Consider the following 20,314-nt stretch of genomic DNA (forward strand, 5'->3'; position numbering starts at 1 on the left):
TCTCTGGCAACTGAAACCACAAATGATGGGATTGATGACTGGGTGGGGGTTACATTCCATCTTGGATTTTCGATTACTTAATTCTACTAAAAATTTAGCCATGTGGGAGACGACTAGGAGGATTTCTCAGAAAGGAGAGCTATGCTCAATGGCTGCTGTAATAGGGCATAGCAGTTTCCAGACCAATCACTTTATGTTTGCCCAGCCTATGGCAGCCTGTTTTGCTACATTTACCACCACTGCCAGTCAGGATGCAGTTTGCTGGCACTACAGAGTTGCTGCTGAGAGGGGCAGTTGGGTCCTCAGTTCCACCACTTATGAATAAAATAGACCTTTCTCCATGTGGGATCTGGACTCTGCATTACATTCGGCTTGTGACACACCACCTATTCACAACAGGGTTCATTACAGTATGTTACAGCACCTCATAGGGCGAATCAAAGAAATCCTCCTCCACCTTTTCAACTTCATTTGGATATGGAAATGCTTTCCCAACCTGTGGCTAGAGGCAATTTTTATTCCACTTTTAAAACTTGGGAAGGACAACATGTAAATGAGTAGGGATCATAGTGTTGCCCTCACTAGCGACATGAGAAAGATCTTGGACTAGACAGTAAACCATCTGCGTCTCGATCTCAGGATCGAGGCAGCTTCTTAGCAGCTTTCAGTGTGGATGCAAGATGTATTGCTCCAACTTTAAAAACATGATCTCATGAAAGTGACTATACAACAAGCTTTCATGTACCATCATCACCTACTCTGTATATTTTTTTGACATTGAGTAGGCCTGAAATACTACTTGGAGACATTATCCTCATGCAGTTCCATGAATGCTGTTTTCAAAGATGCCTTCTCATTTTTATATGGTCCTTCCTCTCACTGAACTTAAATACGGAGTCAGTAATGTCCTGTATGATTGTTTTGAGCAAGTGTGTGGTGTACCTCAAGGTGGTGTTTAAGTGTAACTGTCTTTGCCCTAGCATTCAGTAGTATCACATAAGTTGTTAAATGTCCTGTCCAGTCTTCTTTGTGTATTGACATTTTCTCTGCCTTTTGTTCCTCCTCCAACCTTGTAACAACAACAAAAACAACTCATCAGTTTATTTATTTATTTTTACATGTCTAGTTCCATAAGAACAAATTGAGGAGCAAATCTCCGAGCTCATGAAAAGTGTCAGTACATGAAATTACAGCATAAAAGTAATAACAGATTGATTAAAATGTTTATGTGCCCAAAGAAGACAAGCCATAATTTTATGTAAATGCAATCAGCAATATAACATAGGAAGTAGCTTAACTTTGTAAGGAACTCCTTGACAGAATAGGAGTGACCCATGATGAAACACTTCAGTTTTGATTTGAAAGCACATGGATTACTGCTATGATTTTTGAATTCTTGTGGTAGCGTATTGAAAATGGATGCAGCATAATACTGCACACCTCCCTGCTCAAGAGTGAAGTGCGATCCAAAAGGAGGATGGATTTGTGCCTAGTATTGACTGAGTGAAAGCTGTCAATTCTTGGGAATAAGCTGATATTGTTAACAAGAAATGAGAGTAAGGAACACATATATTGAGAGGTCAATGTCAGAATACCCAGACTAGTGAACAGAGGTTCGCAAACTTGCACCACTTATTGCCTGAACTGCTCATTTCTGAGGCAAAAATAACCTTTGAGAATGGGAAGAATTACCCCAAAATATAATACCATATGACATAAGCAAGTGAAAATAAGCCAAGTAGACTACTTTTTGTTTCAGACTATAAAGTACTTCAGATACGGTACAGTTCAACTAGTAAAAATGGCAACAATAACTCATTGAACAAGAACCTGAATGTGAGTTGTCCACGACAATTTACTATCTATCTGAACATGTAGAAATTTGAACTGTTCAGTTTCACTATGCCCATTCTGTGAAATTAAAAAGTCAGGTTTTGTTGGATTGTGTGTAAGAAACTGCAAAAACTGAGTCTTACTGTGATTTGGTGTTATTTTATATTCTACAAGCCATGAACTTTTGTCATGAACTGTACTATTTGAAACAGAGCCAATGTTGCACACTACATCCTTCACTACCAAGCAAACAGAAATAATTTAGAATTACCTGCAATATTAGAAGGCATATCATTTATATAAATAAGGAACAGGAATGGCTCCAGCACTGGTTCCTGGGGCAACCCCCATTTGACCATGGTGCACTGAGACCCCCACATCACAGCAGTTCTCAGTACTGTGAATAATGACCTTTTGCTGCCTGCTGTTAAAGAAAGAGGTGAACCAATTGTGAGCTACTTTCCATGTTCCATAACGGTCCAACTTCTGGAGCAATAGTTAGTGACCAACGCAAACAAACACCTTAGTTAAATCAAAAAGGATTGCCTAGTGTTCGAAACCTTTTGTTCAATCCATCGAGTACCTCACATAAAAAAGAGAATATTGCGTTCTCAGTTGTTAAACCACTTCTAAAACTGAACTGTATATTTGATAGCAAATTATGTGAAATAAAATCATAAATTATCCTTAGATACACAGCCTTTTCAAGAACTTCCATCAAACACCAATGGCATAGAGACATGTATAAAATTGTCTTCATTATCCTATTCTCCCTTTTTATAAAGCGGCTTTACTACCAAGTTCTTTACTCGTTTAGGAACCTGACCATTCATAAAGGAAAAATTACAAATATGGCTAAGTACAGGGCTAACATATGCGTAGAACCTTAATATTCTGCTAGGCACTTCGTCCTTAGTCTTCAGTGGTTTGATTACTGAGTCAATCTCCCCTTTCAGTATCACAGAGGCGTATTTGAGATATCAAGCTTGGAAAGTTATTTTCCAGAGAGTTATATGAGTGTCTGTAGAAACTAAGATTTTATTTAATTCACTAGCAATGATCAGAAAATGATTGTTAAATACTGAGCTTATATCTGATTTATTAAGATCAGAAATATTTTTACTATGAACTGACTATATATCATTGACCTTGTGCTGCTAGCCACACACTTCCTTCATCACTGAGCATTTGGTTTCAATTTTATCCTGTGAATTAGCTATTCTATTTGTGTACAACATACTCTTTGCCTTCCTAATAACATTTTTAATCACTTTGCATTACTTTTTCAGCTTCATTGTGATTACTTCTAACTTACTGATATAATTCCCACTTTGTTCTACATGATACCTTTATCCCACTAGATAGCCAACCAGGCTGCCTTTTACTGCTAGTACTCTGTTTAGTGTGTTCTAATGGAAAACAACTTTCAAAGAGCATGATAAATGTGTGAAGGAAAACATTATATTTGTCATCTATGTTATCAGCACTATAAACATCCTGCCGCTCTTATTCCTTAGTGAGGTTTAAGAAACACTCTATTGCCATTGGATTAGCTTTTCTACATAGTTTGTAATTATATATAACATTTGTTTCAGTACAAAAACCTTTGTGTTAAAATTTGTGCATCATGATCTGAAAGGACATTAACCCTTTTACTAACAGAATGCCCATCTAGTAATGAAGAATGAATACAAATATTGTCTATGGCTGTGCTACTGTTCCCCTGCACGCTGGTTGGAGGAAAACAGTCTGCATCAGATCATATGAATTTAGGAATCTTCCAACATCCTTTTTCTTGCATCAAGAAGTTACCACATGCAACTAATTTTTGGTACATCCTGTGAAGTGAACAGAGAACCCTCTCTAGCTTGAGCAGAAATGCTCTGATGTCAGAGTTGGGGGACCTATAAACAACAACAATTAGAAGTTTAGTTTCACTAAATTCAACTGCCCCTGCACAACATTCAAATACTGTTCAGTGCAGTGCCACGATACATCTATGGACTCAAATAGAATACTATTTTCTACATACATGGCTACTCCCCCACTTCGCAAAGAACTAGAAAAACAGCCAGATAATCTGTATCCTAGTAAAGGAAGCCTTTGATTGGCAAATTAAGTGGTGCTTGGATCTACCAATAATGTCAGAGTCAACATCTATAAGCATTTCACTAACTTTATCTCTAATACCTCTTACAGTTTGATGAAATATGTGAATTCCTTATCTACTTGGCTACCTGACCCCCTCTGAATGTGATTCCTTTTTTAGAGGAATTTCCTTTAAGCAGTGATGCCTATCAGCTGACTTCAATCTAAAAAATGTGCCAGCTCTAATACCAACAACTAAAGGAATTCTTCCATGAGTGATCCCATCACTGGGCACTACACTTTCACCTATAAGCTTTTCCAGCCTCCCCTTCCCATACCTCTTGAGGTGCAGGCCATGCCTAGTGCAACCAGATCTATTGATAAACTCAGCTGGCACCACTGCAATATGAGCCTTGCCCTCTTCCATCAGTGCCTTTTCCAGCCACATGTTAATATGTCTAACACCTGCATTAAGATGAGACTGATCCTGGTGCTGAAACAGTTGCACAAAGCGCACATTAGTGCCACCAGTTTGAGTAGCTATCTTTACCAGATCACCAGCTACATCATATTCCCCATGCCTATCAAGACTATTCCCTGCTCCACTCACAATCACTACCTGATCCTCTTTCGTAAAATTACTACGTAACTCCCTATGTAAACAGTTGCCTGAGCCAACTCTGCACTAGGCTTCACAATGGTGGTGACCTGGTACTCACTCCCCAACACTTCCTGCAACTGCTGGCCCACACCTCTGCCATGCGAACTACCTAGCAGCAGAAGAGTCTTCTTTCTGTTACACTTTGCAGCTGACTTAGACTCCCTAACTGCTGAGGATTGCTGCATGTTTCCTACACCTACAAGAGGCTCCTCTCTTCTCACCTCTAACGGTTGGTCAAATCTTTTGGTTATATGCAAAGTATAACTGTCTGAATATCTCCTCCTCCTAGCTGCCTTCTTACCAACTGCCAGTTCCCATTTCCCAGTGCCCTTGAAACTGACTATTCAATTGCTTGTGGACTGGATGGGGAAGGGGGATTTTAATTCCTACACCGAAAAGTCTGTGTGTATTTGTTTTAACTGTTCCTGTTCTGTTTTAAACTTTCACGAGTTGAGGATGGGGCACTGTTCTTCATTTTATTGATACCATGAGGTTTCTGGGCCTCATGTTTGATCCTTATGTCTTAGGGACCTGGAAAGACCGTCACTAAAAGCACTCAGTATATTAAAATGTCTTAGTCACAATTCATGGGAGCTGACTGAATTTATCTGCTCCAGTTGTACAGGGTGACGTGATTTCTGCTTGATTATGGGTGCATGGTGTATAGATCTGCATGACACTCTAAAGTTGTTGGACATGGTGCACCATAAAGGAATTTAGCTGGCCACTGGAGCCTTCGAACCCAGCCCCTCACTCTGCTTTTATGCAGAGGCTGGTGAGCCGCTGCTTCACGTCAGGTCACCAGTCCCCATATTGTGACAGTCTTATAAAACCATGTTCATGCCACACACACCGGCATACCACACCGGCACACCACACCATCACACCACACCATCACTCATCCATCAATGAAAAGGCTTTTCCATCATCAACAACAACTACAACGACAACAACAACAAGCAATGAGGCCCTATGGGATTCGGGCAAAGTATTTCTTTTTTTGACAAGTGTAGCTGCTTTTATAGGTTTACACCAATGCTGGTTCATACAGAAGCCTAGTTATTTTAGACTTCACGCATTCCAAGAAAGACTGGACTCTGGGTGTGTTAATCTTGGTTTTTCAACATTTTAGCTAGGCATCACAGTTTTACAGTTGAACACTGATGCATCCAAATAAGGGGACTCCCTTGGCTGTTTGGTAGTGTTGCCAAACAGTGTCTTCGTGAGTTCCCATCCCTGTGAATATGCTGTATTTACTGCAGAATGCCATGCAATCCTGAAGGTACTGGAGCAGATGAGACATCTTCTGGGTAAGCAGTTTCTTGTCAGTTTCGATTCTCTTAGTGCCCTCTAATGTTTGCAGCATATGTACCCAGTAGAGAAAATGGTCTAGTTAATAGATGATCAACTGAACTTCTTTCAACGGTGGGGAAGTTGGTATCATTCTGCTTGGTACCAGGGTGTGTGGGAATTTGGGGAAATGAATGAGAGAACCAAACTGCGAAGAATGCCTGCAGGGACAATGACGTGACATGATGTACCATTCTTCTGGAAGTGGTCACTTCACTGATGATTTGGAGATGCATGCAATTTGGCAGGAGGACTGGCTGGCAGTGAAAGCCAATAAGCCTTCCTCCGAATTAGGCCTTGTCTCCACATGCATAGCTTCATCTGAGTAGAGGATCCTCCAGTCTGTGATGCCTGCGGCATGCAGTTCACTGTACACCACATGTTAACTAAGTGCACTTTATTATATGATAAGTAGGCAGAAGCAAATTTAGGTGGCGATCTGTCATCTGTTTTAGCTGATGATGATGGGGCAGTGTGGTCAAGCTTTTAAAACTTTTTGATGTGTCTGACTATGGCCTATGCTTTTAGGCTGGAGATTTTAGTGTGTTGCAGTTTGTCTGGCTCTTCTGTGGTCAACCAATTACAGCTATTAACCAATTACAGCTATTTGCTTTCCCATTTTAATCCTTTTCACAGATTTTTCCATTTTTATGTGTGTTAGAGCTGACGTGTGTGTGTGTGTGTGTGTGTGTGTGAGAGAGAGAGAGAGAGAGAGAGAGAGAGAGAGAGAGAACAAGTTCCTTCACTTGCTTCCAATTTTAATAATTTTGCAATCTTTTACACACATTTTGTTCCATTTTAACATGGGTGCCAAAGACCTTGCTGTCGTGCGCCCACACCGCCACCGCCACCGCCACTGCCACTGCCACTGCCACCGCCGCCGCCACGACCACCACCACCACCACCACCACCACCCCCCTCATATTTCTGATGTTCAAGAGACTAAATTTTAATATAGTCAGCATAGCTTCATGTTGTTATCCTAATTACCAAAATAAAGAAACAAGGGAGATTATTATGTGGTGATGCCTCTTCCAAGAATGTTAGTCCAGCAAGGTGTGCAGGAAGCTTTTGTGAAGTTTGGAAAGTAGAAAGAAGTTATCAGCTGAATTGAATCTTTAGAAAATGCATTTTAACCATCAGCTGTTTTATTTAACAAGTATATTATCTACTGGTTTCAATCATAGAACATTATCACAGCATGTCTATCAACATCAAAAATGAAAAAAAAATGGAAAAAATACAGTGTATACTAAAATAACACAACTCAACAAAAATGTGGGTGCAAAATGACATTTGTATACTTAAAAGATAAATCACATTAATTAAAAATATAGCCCATTTACCTTTGTTTAACTGATCTGTTTTATTTTGTAAGTATACAAATGTAATTTTGCACCCATTTTTTTTGTTGAGTTGTCATTTTTGCATACATTGCATTTTTTTTCCAATTTTGATGTTGTGTCCTCACTAATGGATGCAACTGGAGCTGGCACACTGGGTCAGTTTGCAACTGGTGCCATGGACAGCACTTTGAAGTTCGCTACCAACCCTAACTGTGGCCTATTCAGCAATCCTCGCACCACCACCAGTGTAATGGACATCCACGTTGTGATAAGCAGCACTCAAAGGCATATGGGGTCATGTTTGGCATTGGTGTGAGACAGCTCTAGAGCAGAGTTCTAGGGTTGCTGTATGTAGCTGCAGTTCATAGTGGAGATCAGCCTGTGAGACTTAGTCTACTAGTGGAGTTGCCTACAGCCTTCGCATAAAAACAATGATTGACAGTGTGGCACCCAGGATGGACACAGTCCATTGACATTGTATTTAGTAATGCACACCTTGACAGACGACTGCTTCGTTGTATCTATCCACAAGCACATCCAATGAGTTGCTGTACAACATAAGTATCACAGCGCAGTAAAGTGTATGATTGTGTGTGTTTCATTAATTTACTTGCACTGTCACAGTTTCTCCCTCCACCTCGGAGCACCTAAACTTAATATGATGTGTATGAGCTGTTCTACCCAAATGATCCATGCACTTCAGATGTTAACAGACGTCCAGTGGTGGTGATCTGTGACTGAAACCAGTAGATGATATATAAGTTAAGTAAAACAGCTGATGGCTAAACTGCATTTTCTAAAGCACTTAATGGCAGTTGGTTCTCATCTGAAGAAAACATTAAATGAATTGCATTTATTTAATCATTTGGACAGTTTCATTTCAGAAGGCTGGGGTTTAACACACTGTTGACAGTGTAGTTATCAGAGACATAGCCCAAGCATGGATTGGGAAAATATGAAGCTGTAAATATTCTCTGGCCTTTTGAAAGAAGCAGTTCCAGCATTAGCCAAAAATGGTCTATGGAAACAAAAGCAATATGTGCATATGAATGTAAAATTCTGTAATACTTATAGAGCCTGAATTCTTTTTAGATCACTTAAACATATTTTTCTAAAATTGGTGTACAAAGTCTTGAACTGGGCTAAAATCTTACTGGCTGTTACTCATGTTAATTCAAGAGAATTCAGTCATGAGCTGCAGAAAAGCTGTTTTGTTCCATTGATTTAAGAAATTAATTATCTCATGAATAGATAAAAAATTTACTAGACATAAATTAGATACTTAATAAGTTTCTATTGAACATGACATTTTAATGGCCTAAAATAAGTTAAAAATAATTTCTGTTACAGGAAATGACAGTTGCATGGTGTACGAAAAGAGCAGAGCTAGTTTTCAAATGTGTGAAGGGGTTTATGATAGAAATGGCATCCTGGGGAGGTTCTGAACTGAAAAATTTACAGTTTCTAGTACCAAAGGTAAACACTGTTTATTTCGAATTTTCTAAATGAAAAAAAGTCATTACTTACAGTGCAATTCATGTTGGGTAGAATATTTGATCAAATTAGTAAGGAGGTGAGCCAGTAACCACTCTGGTTGTTGGATGTATCCCTTAAAGATGATCATGCTTGTCTCATATTCTTTTCAACCTTTGCAAATTTTGACATAATGATATGGTTTGAGCATGTTATGTTAAATTTTATTTACATATCATATTAATCTTAATGATTTTCTAAACAAAACAGTATCTAGACCTCTTTTAGAAACTGCGTATTGACTTCTGTCTCCGGTTCTTTGGCAGATGTTCATCTGATGATTTTACTGATGTTTCGCCAGCACGAGTGGCTGGCATTGTCAAAGCTTCACCCTCCATTGCCGGTGGTGAACTGGAGCTGAGCTCACGGCCACAGACTATTTGTACTTGGCACGCCAATGTCCGAGGGCTTGTCCGCGGTCATTTCCAGTGTGGTTCTCTTCTTGCTACCTGCAACAGTTGTTCGCTGCAGTACGGGAAGCCAGGATCCGTTTACCTTAAGGCTTTCTCTTTCTTGTTGAAGCTATTCACATGTTTTTGTATTTCTACAGCTTCTCTGAACAATTAGGTGTGATAGTGCTTCTCGTCAGACAGAACTTCCATGTTGGCGAATTTTATTACGTAGTAGGCCTCACTCAGTGCGTGCTCTGCCATGGCCGATTTCTCCACCTGCCGCAACCTGCAATGTTGCTTATGTTATTTGATCCTGGTGTTGATTGATCATCCAGTTATTCTGACATAAATGTTTCCGCATGTGTATGGTATGCAGTATATTCCTTACATTACAGGTTGGTCCCTTTTCTCCTTTGCTGCTCTAAGACATTCTTTGATCTTCCTTGTCGGTTTGAAAATTGCTTTTACTCCGTGTTTGCACAATATACAGATGATTCTGCAGTAGGCTGCCTGAACTGTGCTTTGTTTAGAAAATCATAATAAAAGGTCACTGTTACTCCTAGTGACACAATGAAATTGCTTCGTTTTTTATATTTTAACTGGCAGCATCACATTAATGAAACAATTTTCATTGGTACATATTTCACAGTTGTTGGTCAAAACAGTATGAATTCTCACCAACCAAAACATCTGGAATCGTCTTTGAGAGAAGTGTGTGTAAATCCCCAATGGGTGTCAATAAAACTTTATGCCATTCCTTACAAAGAAACTGATAAATTCGTTGAGAGATACAGGAGGAGGAGGAGGAGGAGGAGGAGGAGGAGGAGGGGGGGGGGAGGATTTCAGTTATCTGTTTCTTATACGTGTTAAACTGATAAAATACACTAATTGCTACACCAAGAAGAAATCCAGATGATAAATGGGTATTTATTGGACAAATATATTATACTAGACCTGACATGTGACTACATTTTCACGCAATTTGGGTGCATAGATCCTGAGAAATCAGTACCCAGAACAACCACCTCTGACCGTAATAACGGCCTTGATACGCATGGGCATTGAGACAAACAGAGCTTGGATGGCGTGTACAGGTACAGCTGCCATGTAGCTTCAACACGATACCACAGTTCAAGAGTAGTGACTGGTGTATTGTGACAAGCCAGTTGCTCGGCCACCATTGACCAGACGTTTTCAGTTGGTGAGAGATCTGGAGAATGTGCTGGCCAGGACAGCAGTCGAACATTTTCTGTATCCAGAAAGGCCCGTATAGGACCTGCAACATGCAGTCGTGCATTATCCTGCTGAAATGTAGGGTTTCGCAGGGATTGAATGAAGGGTAGAGCCACAGGTCGTAACACATCTGAAATGTGACATCCACTGTTCAAAGTGCCGTCAATGTGAACAAGAGGTGACCGATACGTGTAACCAATGGCACCTCATACCATCACGCAGGGTGATACGTCAGTATGGCGATGACGAATACGTGCTTCCATTGTGCGTTCACCGCGATGTCGCCAAACATGGATGCAACCATGATGATGCTGTAAACAGAACCTGGATTCATCCGAAAAAAATGACATTTTGCCATTCGTGCACCCAGGTTCGTCGTTGAGTACACCATTGCAGGTTCTCCTGTATGTGATGCAGCGTCTAGGGTAACCGCAGCCATGGTCTCCGAGCTGATAGTCCATGCTGCTGCAAACGTAGAACCGTTCGTGCAGATGGTTGTTGTCTTGCAAATGTCCGCATCTTTTGACTCAGGGATCGAGACGTAGCTGCACGATCCGTTACTGCCATGCGGATAAGTTGCCTGGCATCTCGACAGCTAGTGATACGAGGCCATTGGGATCTAGCATGGTGTTCCATATTACCCTCCTGAACCCACCGATTCCATATTCTCCTAACAGTCATTGGATCTCGACCAACATGAGCAGCAATGTCGCGATACGATAAACTGCAAATCTGACCTTCATCAAAGTCGGAAATGTGATAGTACGCATTTCTCCTCCTTACATGAGGCACCACAACAATGTTTCACCAGGCAGTGCCGATCAACTGCTGTTTGTGTATGACAAATCAGTTGGAAGCTTTCCTCATGTCTGCACATTGTAGGTGTCACCACCAGCGCCGACCTTGTATGAATGCTCTGAAAAGCTAATCATTTGCATATTACAGCATCTTTTTCCTGTCTGTTAAATTTCGCGTCTGCAACACGTCATCTTCATGGTGTAGCAATTTTAATGGCCAGTAGTGTAATACTGCTTATACATGAAAGCAAGTTTTCATGGTATTGTTTTGTTTCCATTTCTCGGTTTTCACACACACTGGACTGTTTCTCTGCTGCTAATCTATTATTTTCTTTACCTGGAGTCACCAGTTTGTTGTTTATGGCTTGCTGCTAATGTATGCACACAAATAAATTCAATGTTTTGTTGTTTTTGTCTTTCATAGATTTCTGATACATGGGACTCTCTTTCGTGTAGTAATTTATCATTTTCATGTTTTAAAATCAAGATTTCACTTTTCAACACATCAACATCATTTTGAAGTATCTTAATAATTTCACTTCTTGTTTTCACTGCTTTTTAAAGTTCATACGTTTCAAAATGTAAACATGTCCATAGAAAATTATAGCTGACGTATTTCAAGTTTATTTTGACCCACTTTTTGTGCAACCAACAACTTAGCACATAGGATTCCTTTTACCAATTTTTTTTACATTCCTTACATAATGAACTGTTCAATTTTTCTGTTTTTGATGAGAGCGGAGCACTAACAATTTGTATAGGTGCCATCTTATTATTTCAGTATGGCAGTTGTGAAGATTAAGACAGCAGACAAAAGTGTAGTCTACTGTAAAAAAAAAATTATCTTGTGCGAACTGATCCATTCTTAAATAAATAACTGTATTTAAGATTGGACGCTTTATGCTTAGAAAACCAATCCTTGACTGGCCCACCCTTGCAGATACCAACATTATCGTAGCATAATTTGCAGATGTTAGAGGCTTTATTGGCTACACAAAGGATAATGTAGATTTTATTACACTACCTGACTTAACTAGGGCAAATGTCGAAAAGGATTATGAAATTGCAGCTATAAAAATTACTCAGTTCAACCTGGTTATTGCTACAGTTTACCGATCACCATCCGGGAATTTTGAACTCTTCTTAAACAAAATGGAGTCACTGCTAAATAAAGTAAATAAAATGGATTGTGAATTGATAATCTGTGGTGACTTCAATATTGACTTCCTCACGAATAGTGGAAATAGGGAGACCATTTTGAACCTTGCAACGTCCTACAATTTAAATGCTGAAGCAAAAGCAGCTACCCGAGTATCAGAAACTTGCCAAACAGCTCTTGATCAGTTTTTAGTCAAGAAGAGTTTACACAACACCTCACTAAGAATTTTCAATGCAGGTTTTAGTGATCATCTTGCTCAAATATTAAGCATAAAACTACAAGGCAGTATTATTAACAACATGTCTTTGAGAACAGCATATCGAAGTTATAATCAGCATAATGTGAACTACTTTAACAACTTATTACAGAAAGAAAAATGTGGAGAATACAGACAACCTTGGAAAAATATAACACTATCACATAAAAATAAAAAAGTAACAAACCCCTCAGAAGTAGCCAACACATTTAACAACTTTTTCGCAGGTGTTGCTGAAAATATGTTACAATCAAACTTTAAGAGCACCCAGGCAAATGAATATAAAATAAGTGCATGTAGAGGATCAATGTACATCAGTTCTGTTTCACAAGATGAAGTAGCTAAAGCAATAAAAGGACTAAAAAATTCCAAATCGGCAGGTATTGATGGTATACCTGCAACAATGTTAAAGAAGAGCGCATCAAACCTGATTGAAGTACTCACACATTTATGCAACTGCTCACTTCAGGCAGGCACTTTCCCTGATGTGTTGAAAACATCAAAAGTTATTCCTGTATATAAAAAGGGATAAAGACAATGTAAGTAACTACAGACCCATCACAATTTCCTCCTGCATCTCTAAAGTACTGGAAAAAGTGATGTATGAGAAACTTATGAAATTTATTAATAAAAACAGTGTCCTATTTAATGAACAACATGGATTCAGAAATAAGAGGTCAACAACAACTGCTATCTATGAGTGCATCAATTCCATCCTAAACCTGATGGACAAAAAACAGGAAACAATAGGAGTCTTTATTGACTTGTCAAAAGCTTTTGACATGGTGCACCATAAAATTCTGCTATCAAAGCTAAAAAGATATGGTATTCGAGGTCTGTCCAACAAGTGGATCAGTTCCTTCCTGACAAATCGTATGCAGGCAGTGTGCGTGAAGCCCACAAATATTGAACTGTATCTAATGACTTATCTGACTATAAACAAATAAAATGTGGTGTACCCCAAGGATCCGTATTGGGACCCCTTCTGTTTCTTCTGTACATAAATGATCTAAACTTAAATATTGACGCACACAAAACAATCATATTTGCAGATGACACCACGATTCTACTAAAAGGAGGCGACGATGAACAGTTACAGCAGACAGTAAACACGGTAACGAAACAACTTAGTAGCTGGGCACAGAGTAATCAGCTTGTAATAAACAGTAAGAAAACCGTTGCTCTAAAATTCCACAATTTTCTAACAAGGACATGTTTATCCCATCAGTCTATCAATGACGAGCCAGTTGGTAACAGTACTGAAACCAAATTCTTAGGACTTTGGCTGCAGAGTAACATCAGATGGAACAAGCATATTGAATATCTCAATGCTGAACTGAGCAAAACATGTTATCTTCTTTGTTCATTAAAATCATGCTGTAGTGAGAAAACAGTATTGATTGCATATCATGCATACTTTCATTCTCGTCTTAGATATGGGGTCACCTTCTGGGGAAACTCTAAAACAGCTAATAGCACTTTTAAACTACAAAAAAGGGCCATTAGAATCTTGTTTGGGTGCAAGCCTAGAGACTCCTGTAAACCCCTGTTTAAGAAATCTGGTATTCCCCCATTACCATGTGTATACATTATGGAAACCCTTTTGTTCTTTAAATTAAATGTAATAGGCAAGGACCGGAGACTACAAAAAAAACTGTGATATACATGAGCACTTCACCAGACAACACAGAAACTTACATATGACTCAAATCAGCACAGCACTGTGCCAAAAAGGTACTTTTCACATGGGAGTTAAGCTTTATAACAAACTTCCTGAAAACATAAAAGCTATCACTGAGGTCAATACATATGGAAAATCTCTAAAGTCATATTTACAGCATCACTGCTTCTACTCCATTGAAGAATATTTAAATTTATCAAATGTGTTATATAAATATTTACTTACGTGTAAAGTGTATTATTGTAAGCTTAAATATGTATGCCTTGAAATTACTTTCAGCCTGTATATTTATAACTTGACTTGTCCAATGTCTTATGCATAAGCTGCTATGTAGACAACAGGACCAATAAAATACAATCTACAATCTACCATTTCTTTCTGTGGCACCAGTGGGTTCCCTGAAAACCATTCTTCATTGCACAAAGAACAATTATATGCTGCTTCAGGTGTTTGCCAAATATACGTGTGATATAACATACAGCTCCTTAAAGAAAACAACCCAAGTTTAGACTCCCTGATTCACATGAAATTTTTTCATTGGTTGTAAGTTCAAGTATGCTGCTCCATGCAAGTTCAAGTATGCTGCTCCATGCACCACTACAGGATAGTCACAACTCTTTAATGTACGTTTTGCTTACATAATTTCTATAACACTAACTTTGTTGACATTGAGTTCTCTAGATCAAGGTTTCCCAAACTGTTCTGCAAAGAGTACTAAGATTCTCAAAGTATTGTGTCAGAAGAAATGTTTGGGAGCCCCTGCTCTAGATGCGTATTAACTTTAGCCGTCTTAGTAAGTAAAAGTTTTTCTTCCACTATTGTGTGTAGTAGAGAGGGATTTGCATTTTTTCTAATTTATTTTTCTTTGTTCAGTGAAGAATCATCTCACAATGATACAAGATTTGTCAAGGTAAAACAGTGCAAATCAATAGACCAAAATATACAACATACAGCATAAGTAACATGACTGGAGGACAGGATAGGAAGCCTATGGGAGTAGGACAGGTGGTCAGCCATGGCCTTGATTAAGGAACCATCCCAGCATTTGCCTAAGTGATCTAGGAAAACCACAGAAAACCCAACTCTGTAAATTGGTTTAGTTCTAAATCATGTAGTCTACTTTCAGCCTGTATATTTATAACTTGACTTGTCCAATGTCTTATGCATAAGCTGCTATGTAGACAACAGGACCAATAAAATACAATCTACAATCTACCATTTCTTTCTGTGGCACCAGTGGGTTCCCTGAAAACCATTCTTCATTGCACAAAGAACAATTATATGCTTCTTCAGGTGTTTGTGATATAATAAGGTTGTCATGAATGCACCAATTTATTCTCATTCGAGAACGAAATGACTGTACATCAATACAACACAGCACAATCACAGACACACACTGCTCAGAAGACTTTCAGAGATGCTCTAATTTGAAAGAAAAGTACAACAGTGTCAGTGCATTATACAAGTTATAAAAGGTGTTTCGTACTAGGGTGTTCATATTTTTCCATTCATTGATAAGAAATTATCACCACTTGTTATTTAAATGTTGTTGTGTAACGTAAGTAAGTGGTTGGTTGTTACACGTAAATTGTGTTGTTATTTAAAATGGGAGGACTTACATTATCATTATATGGCAGTCAATCTGTTGAGATGGATAGTGGTTTTACTACATTTATAAAATTAAATATTTCTGTTGGATAAAGTCAAATTCCTTGAAATTTGTGGTAATCGATGTGGGAATAGTTTATTTTTTGTTTCATTTGTCAAATTTCAAACATGTTGTGAGTATCATATGGCTCACTAGAGAAAATTGATAAAACTATTCAGAGCTCTTACTGACACAATATCATACATCACTTTAGACTTTTCTTAAATTGAATTTTTTTTCTTTGCTTAGCCCTATTGGGTACATAAGGTAACATACTTTGTGGAAAAACTAGTGACACACACACACACACACACACACATATTCGATGCTAAACAAGGAATCCATTATGGCTTTTATTTTGCTCTGTAATTTGTCATAGTTCCAAAATGGCATTACTTTACTACTGTCTGGCTTTGAAAAACTGTAGTTAGGAGTCCTCTTTCATTGCTTAGCTGGATATGATACCAACAGAATGTTCTAATTTGTAATTCTGCTTTTAAACAGGGTATTTCAGAAGAAGTATTTGGAACTCTGGCGACTATGTTACCAAGTATATTTAGGGTTTCGAATCCTCTGGTCTTCAAAGTATCTTCAACACCCCACACACCGAAGAGCTCATGACAAGTAGCAAATGGAGAGAACTACACCAATGACAGAATATTTATACAAAGCAAAACTTGTTTCAGGTGGTGCCATAAAGTCACTGCTTCACTGTCTGTGCACATAGCATTAATGTTCATTTTGAATGTGGTGGTATGTGGAGAAATGTTGATAATGTGGAAATCATGTCTTTACTAAATTCAAAGGAAAAATATCTATGTAATGGTATTTCAGATTTTGTGCCTTGTACATGTACATACAGCATCATTGAAAGATACTAAAGGTGAACACCAAATATTTGAATAGTGATCGTTAAATATGTTTTACTCTTAAAAGTGGATATTACACTTAATTAAAAACAAAAAATAATAGGAATCTGAGATCAGTTTTACAACTAAAGAGCCTCACTTAGAGATTCTTTTCTATTAATCTCTCCCTCCCATCTCTCTCTCTCTCTCTCTCTCTCTCTCTCTCTCTCTCTCTCTCTCTCTCTCTCTCTCTCTCTCTCTCTCTCTCTCTCTCTCCCCCTCCCCCCCCCCCTCCTTCGTCCTCTCCCTCCCTCCCCTCTGATAGTATTCACTATCTTCTCTTTATGATTTTTGAGTAACAGTCATACACTTCATAACTATAGGTATATGTGCACCATTTTCAGGTTGTTCCTGTTTTTAATAATCACTGTTTTAAGAGTTCATTGTTTTCATGTGCAATTAATCATCTGAAATGTTAAAGCATTTAATTATGTTAATAATATTAGGAAATAATTAGAAATTTATATTTGTTTGTTTTTTCTGTAATGGTTGACGAGGAATTTTGTATCTTACAGTAGCAATTAGCAGCTATCTGCTTACTGGAGGCTTTACAGTAGCTTTTCAAAAACTGAAGTTAAAGATTCCATATAAGAAAATAAAAACTGCTTAGTTTCCAAGAGGAAGAAGTTGCTGCAATATTATCTCAAATAATATGTCACTGTTATGAAATTTCCTAATAGTTTCTAGCTATATGCTAGACTGGGACTAACTCACGAGACTTGGCGTTAGTGAGCATTGCTTTTCCGTAAGGAAGTTTTAAACAATATATACTCCACTGTAGCTTGGAAAAACTCTTTTTTGAAATGACAACTTGGCTGTGACTGTCATTCTCCACTTCAGCCTGTACTCCAGAGGTGGTCATCCAGAAAGGTATGCCAAACACCTACTTTGAGAATTTAAGAAGTAGGAAAGGAGTACTGGCAGATGAGAGCTCTGAGCTTGACCATGAGTCATAACTCAGTCACAAAAAACATTGCATGAGAATAAGACAGAGGTCTAAGTTTGAGGCCTGGTCCAATATCACACATGTTTCTTATGTGTATGTTACAATGGTAGGACTATTGTCCCCAAGATCATTAGAAGTGACTAGGATCCAATTTATAGTACAGTTTCTGACAGGCGAAGAAAATGCTATCACATGTCCACAGGAATGTTTTGTACAGGATGTGATGAGTAGCAATATGTCCTCATAGATATTTATACTCAATCGTGTGTTTTTCATTCCTTTATGAAAAGAGCAATTTATGTATTCTTTTGTAATTTGTTAGCTTCATTGTTGATGAAGCAGTTATTCTTTACATAATTTATGGCAATTGCTTTTATTATATATTGTGATACATATATATATATATTTATTATTCATATATTTTATAACATAGTAATTACATTCCAGGCTGATTCTACTTAATAAAAAGTACAAACCAGCTGTGTTAGTGCGTCAAGTATTTGGATTCCTATCTCAGAGGATAGTATTGCATAAGAGATTATTCAGTCGATGATGTATGTTACAAACTTGAATAAAATGTGCAATCTGTAATCCATGTGTGTTACTCATTTGTTTACTCGAAAAATTGTTCTGCACTTGTTGAATATTTTATACTAATGTCTTATATTTTAAGTTGCTATCATTCATTTCACACATGGTAACTGCAACACAAAACTCTTTCTCACTAGACCTTTTAGATATGGAGTAATATCATGCCCTGACATAACACTGTTTGTTTTAAATATTAAATCTGCTGCTTTTACTGCTTTGGCCCAACATTTATTATGAAGATTATGCAGGGTGTAAAAATAACCATATATACAAAATTTTAGTGTTTATGGGAGATAAAAAAAATGCTTTCTTGTGATAAACATTCATGCCTATGAGAAAAGATCTATGCATGAAGCATACTACTACTACTACTACTACTACTACTACTACTACTACCACCACCACCACCACCACCACCACCACCACCACCACTGTCATACCATAGCGAAAGATCTGTCGGAGAAACTGAGAAAATTCTGTCCCATGTCAAGTCGCTGAGTGGATCTAAGGCTTCCGTCCAGTCATTTGTTAACCAGTCTGCTGTGGATGTTGAAAATAGCAACACTAAAGCTGAAGTTTCCAATTTCACATTCAAGAATCGTTCAAGTAGGAGAATAGTACAAACATAACATCATTTGACCAGCAAACAGAATCCTGTATGGATGACATGGTAGTAAGCATCCCTGGCTTAGAAAAACAACTGAAGGAGTTGAAAACAAATTGCACCAGATCTGGATGAAATCCTAGTTCAATTTTTCAAAGAGTATTCTACGGCACTGGCCCCTTACTTAGCTTACATTTGTCATGAATCTCTCTCGCCTGGTGCAGAGTTCCACGCGAGTGGAAAAAAGTGCAGGTGACTCCTGTGTATAAGAAGGGCGAAAGAATGGACCTCTAAAATTACAGACTAATATCCCAAACATCGGTTTGCTGCAGAATCCTTGAACATATTCTCAATTCGCATATAATACATTTTTTTGTGGCCGAGAAGCTATGTCCACCAATCAGTGTGGTTTTAGAAAGCATTACTTGTGCTAAACTCGGATTGCCCTTTTCTAATATGATATACTGCAAACAATGGATGAAGTTCAACAGGCTGTTTCCATACTTCTAGATTTCTGGACATTGTTTGACATGGTGCCCCATTGCAGGCTGTTAAAGAAGCTGCAAGCATATGGAATAGGTTCATAGATATGTGAGTGGCTCGGAAACTTCTTAACTAATAGAACCCATTATGTTGTTCTCAACAGCAAGTGTTCATCAGATCCAAGGGTATCATCAGGAGTGCCCCGGGGAATTGTGATAGGACGCACAGGGTGGGCAGCAATCTACTGCTGATGCTGTTGTGTATGGTAAGGTGTCAAAGTTGAGTGACTGTAGGAGGATACAATATGATTTTGTTAAAATTTCTAGCTGGTGCTGATGAATGACAGCTAGTTTTAAATGTAGAAAAAGTAAGTTAATGTGAATGAGTAGGTAAGACAATCTTGTAATATTTGGATATAACGTTAGTAGTTTTCTGGTTGATACAGTCACATTATTTAAATATCTGGGCATAATGTTGCAAAGTCATGTGAAATGAAACGAGCATGTGAGGATTGTGGTAGGAAAGCCAAATGGAAGACTTCGGTATACTGGGAAAATTCTAAGTGTGGTTCATCTATAAAGGAGACCACATAGGATGCTAGTGCGACCTATTCTTAAATACCATTTGAGTGTTTAGGATCCCTACCGGGTCAGATTAATGCAATTCAGAGACGGGCTGCTAAATTTGTTACTGGCAGGTTTGATCAACTTGCAAGTGTTACATGGGTACTTCAGGAACTCGAATGGGAATCCCTGGAGCGAAGGTGACATTCTTTCCATGGCACACTATTGAGAAAATTTAGAGA

General features: G+C 38.3%; 1 protein-coding gene across 2 annotated transcripts in view; it reads left to right on the top strand.

Moving 5' to 3' along the window:
- LOC126298768 (protein C12orf4) overlaps positions 1-17,775 on the top strand; it is a 129,427-nt gene extending 111,652 nt beyond the window's left edge. The window contains exons 10-11 of one of the 2 annotated variants that reach the window (XM_049990221.1): positions 8,629-8,754; positions 16,482-17,010. In XM_049990221.1, the coding sequence (XP_049846178.1) occupies positions 8,629-8,754; positions 16,482-16,598 (243 nt within the window). In that variant the 3' untranslated portion in view covers positions 16,599-17,010. Of the gene's footprint in view, positions 1-8,628; positions 8,755-16,481 lie in introns of both variants that reach the window. The other variant, XM_049990220.1, reaches the window with a different exon arrangement.
- The last annotated feature ends 2,539 nt before the right edge of the window (positions 17,776-20,314 follow it).

Source organism: Schistocerca gregaria, chromosome X, assembly GCF_023897955.1.
Source record: "Schistocerca gregaria isolate iqSchGreg1 chromosome X, iqSchGreg1.2, whole genome shotgun sequence".
NCBI classification, from domain to species: domain Eukaryota; kingdom Metazoa; phylum Arthropoda; class Insecta; order Orthoptera; family Acrididae; genus Schistocerca; species Schistocerca gregaria.